The 3,100-nt window shown below is 39.8% G+C and overlaps 1 protein-coding gene across 2 annotated transcripts in view; it reads left to right on the plus strand.

Annotated features, from left to right (window-relative positions):
* LOC138000132 (hatching enzyme 1.2-like) overlaps positions 1 to 2,634 on the plus strand; it is a 17,886-nt gene extending 15,252 nt beyond the window's left edge. For both annotated transcript variants that reach the window (XM_068846309.1, XM_068846308.1), the window contains exons 8-10: positions 877 to 1,052; positions 1,565 to 1,644; positions 2,074 to 2,634. In XM_068846309.1, coding sequence (XP_068702410.1) covers positions 877 to 1,052; positions 1,565 to 1,644; positions 2,074 to 2,265 — 448 coding nt within the window. In that variant the 3' untranslated portion in view covers positions 2,266 to 2,634. The remainder of the gene's footprint in view (positions 1 to 876; positions 1,053 to 1,564; positions 1,645 to 2,073) is intronic.
* The last annotated feature ends 466 nt before the right edge of the window (positions 2,635 to 3,100 follow it).

Consider the following 3,100-nt stretch of genomic DNA (forward strand, 5'->3'; position numbering starts at 1 on the left):
TAACTAATGATCACATTGTGCGAACAAAAGAGAAGTCTAACGTCAACAAAAACGTCACTTAAAATAAAAAATTGCGCCATGGTAAGTTGTTTTATCTCGTTGACGATGTGCTAAGGTGGCGAAATGTCCTCTGACTTGATTGCCAGGAACCGTCCTAGAGTAAGGATAATGAAATGTTCACCGTCATGCGCTTACGTTATGGACAAAAGTTCCCACGCACGTCTAGAGGAAGAAGACCGTTCAACTACATTGACTGTGTATCAAGGGACATTAATCAAGATATAAACGATCTCCCAAATCTAATGGCTTATAGAGATTCCTGGCGAAGCATTTTTAACTCATTCTCGGATGCGTCCGCATGATAGATGGACAAAATCTTTTAAAATATTAGTAGGGCGTGCAGAAGAATTTTATATTCTTTGTGAAACTTAAAAGGTGCTGAGACTCAAGAGGTCATGTTGCAGGGACATGTTGTAGCGACATGCTCCAGCGACAAAAAAAACTTGTGTAATGCACACTGAGGCGAGTTGTCGCAGGGACAAAATCACAACATATGCGCACGCATGAAAATGTTGCGGGTACACGTCCCAGGGATATGTTGCAGCGTTATGTCCCCTCGTGTGAGCTGGTACTTCTGTAATTGTGCAACACCAATTTTGGGGTGATTTCGCGGGGACAAAATCACCCCAAAATTGCACATGTTGTGATTTTGTCCCCGCTACACTTCCCTGCTACATGTCGCCTCAGTGTGCACTACACAAGTTTTTTGTCGCTGCAACATGACCCCTCGTGTCTGCCAACCTTTATTGTTGTATGCCGTTGTCCTTGCAAACGCCGTGGCCTAAACTTCTTGATAATTTTAATTTGCGTCGTTAGGTGTTATTCCTTTGTGGGCAAGCAAGGTGGCAATCAGGATATCTCCATTGGTAATGGCTGTGAGAGACTGGGCACTGTGCTGCATGAAATGATGCACACTATCGGTTTTATCCATGAACAATCCCGGCCGGATCGGGATAAATATGTCCATGTCTTTTATGAAAATATTAGAAGAGGTAAGAACAGATGCATCATATCCTTAACCTTTTCTTGAGTTATCTGGCCTGAACGAAATGTCGTTGTGTAACAGTGCCTCCAAAGCAATCAAGCAATACGAACGCTTCAAGAAATCGGTTTTTATATTCTTAAAAAAATGCTTATGAAATACATGTGCCGTTATTTATGGAAGTAAAGCAGCATTCAAGAAGGCTTGTGAGGCTCGGGCGAAAAGAGCACTTTCATTTAATCTCAGTGGGTTTCTTTGTGTTCTTTACGAATTTTAGCGCATCGATGGGGACGACCTTGAATTAAAGATAGAGAATGAAAGTTTTTGTTCCTTGTGCCGATGTTCTTGACAAACCCGTTTGAATTTAGCAATTTCCTTGAACAATGCGTTTCGGTTATTCGACTTTTTCTTTTCAGGGAACCTTTCGAACTTTGTCTCATTCACTGGTAGGGTCCTGATTTTTACTGAATTTCAATTCAAAATCTGGATTGTCTTTTTCCTTTTTTTCTTACAAAAATTCAGGAATGGAACACAATTTCCAAAAGTACTCTGGTGGACAAGTTCGACGACTGCCGGCAAACAAGGAATTTTATGATTATGATGTGAGTAATCTTTGCTTGTTTTCAGTGTGTTGCGAATCAAAAGAGAAGTTGTCTATCCAAAGCAAAAAAACTTGTGTAAACACAGCCTCGTTTACTGATCTTCTCAATTAGCGCGTGGTCACATGTGCACTCTCGGTGTCCGATGACTAGAATGAATGAATGAATAAATAAATAAATAAATAAATAAATAAATAAATAAATAAATAAATGAATAAATAAACAAGACAAGCCAAAAAAAAAAACCCCAAACAAGTAGGGTCTCCGTGCATTCAAGTAAGGCGTCGTTTATTGATCGTGCTCGGAGTCCGACGCAGCCGAAACATTTCATTTGCCTGCTTAGTGGCGATGCGCGAACGTCTTTAAATAAACGAAAAGCAGTTTTATGCAACCATTTCAAATTAACCCCCTTTTGTTTTTGTTATGTTTCAGTCTTGTCTTCACTACAACAATCACGCTTTTTCTAAAAACTTTGACGATACAATTCAATCCCTATCGGACCCAGAAAGAAGATTTGGACAACGCGACTTCTTTAGTACGCACGATATACTTCAAATTAATGATCTGTACGGATGTCAAGTTTCGGATCTCAGCAAAAAGCTTGAAGACGTCTCTTATCAGTAGATAAAACAACTCTCTCGCCATACATAACTTAACGTTCTAAAATTTAGTAATATATGATATCAAGATGCCAATTTCATTAATTATGGAAGTTAATGATACTTTCAGGTGAATGAACCTAAGCCAGATTGGTTTACTCATACGAAAAAATAAGAACAAATCACGGTAACCTACAACAAGTTTATGCGACTGGTTACGTTGCTTGTACTTCTGCTTGTTTCGCTTGTGTAAAACCAGAAGAATCTTCAACTTGAGGAAAAAATGATAGTTCGTGTTCAAATTGTGAACAGTGCTCCAAATCTCTTGACCATCAATTATATTTTGAAATGAAATTTAAAGTTTAAAAAGTTAATGCAAATTTTTGACATTCTCGAGGGCTTTGTCTGCTTACTTGCCTGCAAACAAGCTCGTTCATGCTCGCATATGAAAGAGGCGGAAATGCTCCTCATCTCGCTTAGGGGTGTAAATTTCGGATTTTAGCCTCAGGATGTTCTGGGCAAAACGCCAACATATTTGGCTGTGAACATCTCTTTTTTTAGGGTTGCATGGGAAGAAATATATATTTGATATGTTTTAAATATGGTCTCTTTTAGGGGTCAAGAAAGGCTGGGCCACACCCAGATTAGTCTCCTTTAGGGGCTTAAATCAAAATTTCCGACGAGCATCTCCGCCCCTCCCTATGCAAAGGCCCCCTCCCCCCCCCCCCCCCCTCTACCCACCGCGTTTCGAGGAGGATTCATATGTGAAGGAGCCTCTCTCGTGGAAAGTTTATCTTTAATGTTATTTTGCGCTCTTTTTTTCTTTCTTGTGTCAATGTCTATGCAAAGGAAGCTTACAA

Source organism: Montipora foliosa, chromosome 4, assembly GCF_036669935.1.
Source record: "Montipora foliosa isolate CH-2021 chromosome 4, ASM3666993v2, whole genome shotgun sequence".
Taxonomy (NCBI): domain Eukaryota; kingdom Metazoa; phylum Cnidaria; class Anthozoa; order Scleractinia; family Acroporidae; genus Montipora; species Montipora foliosa.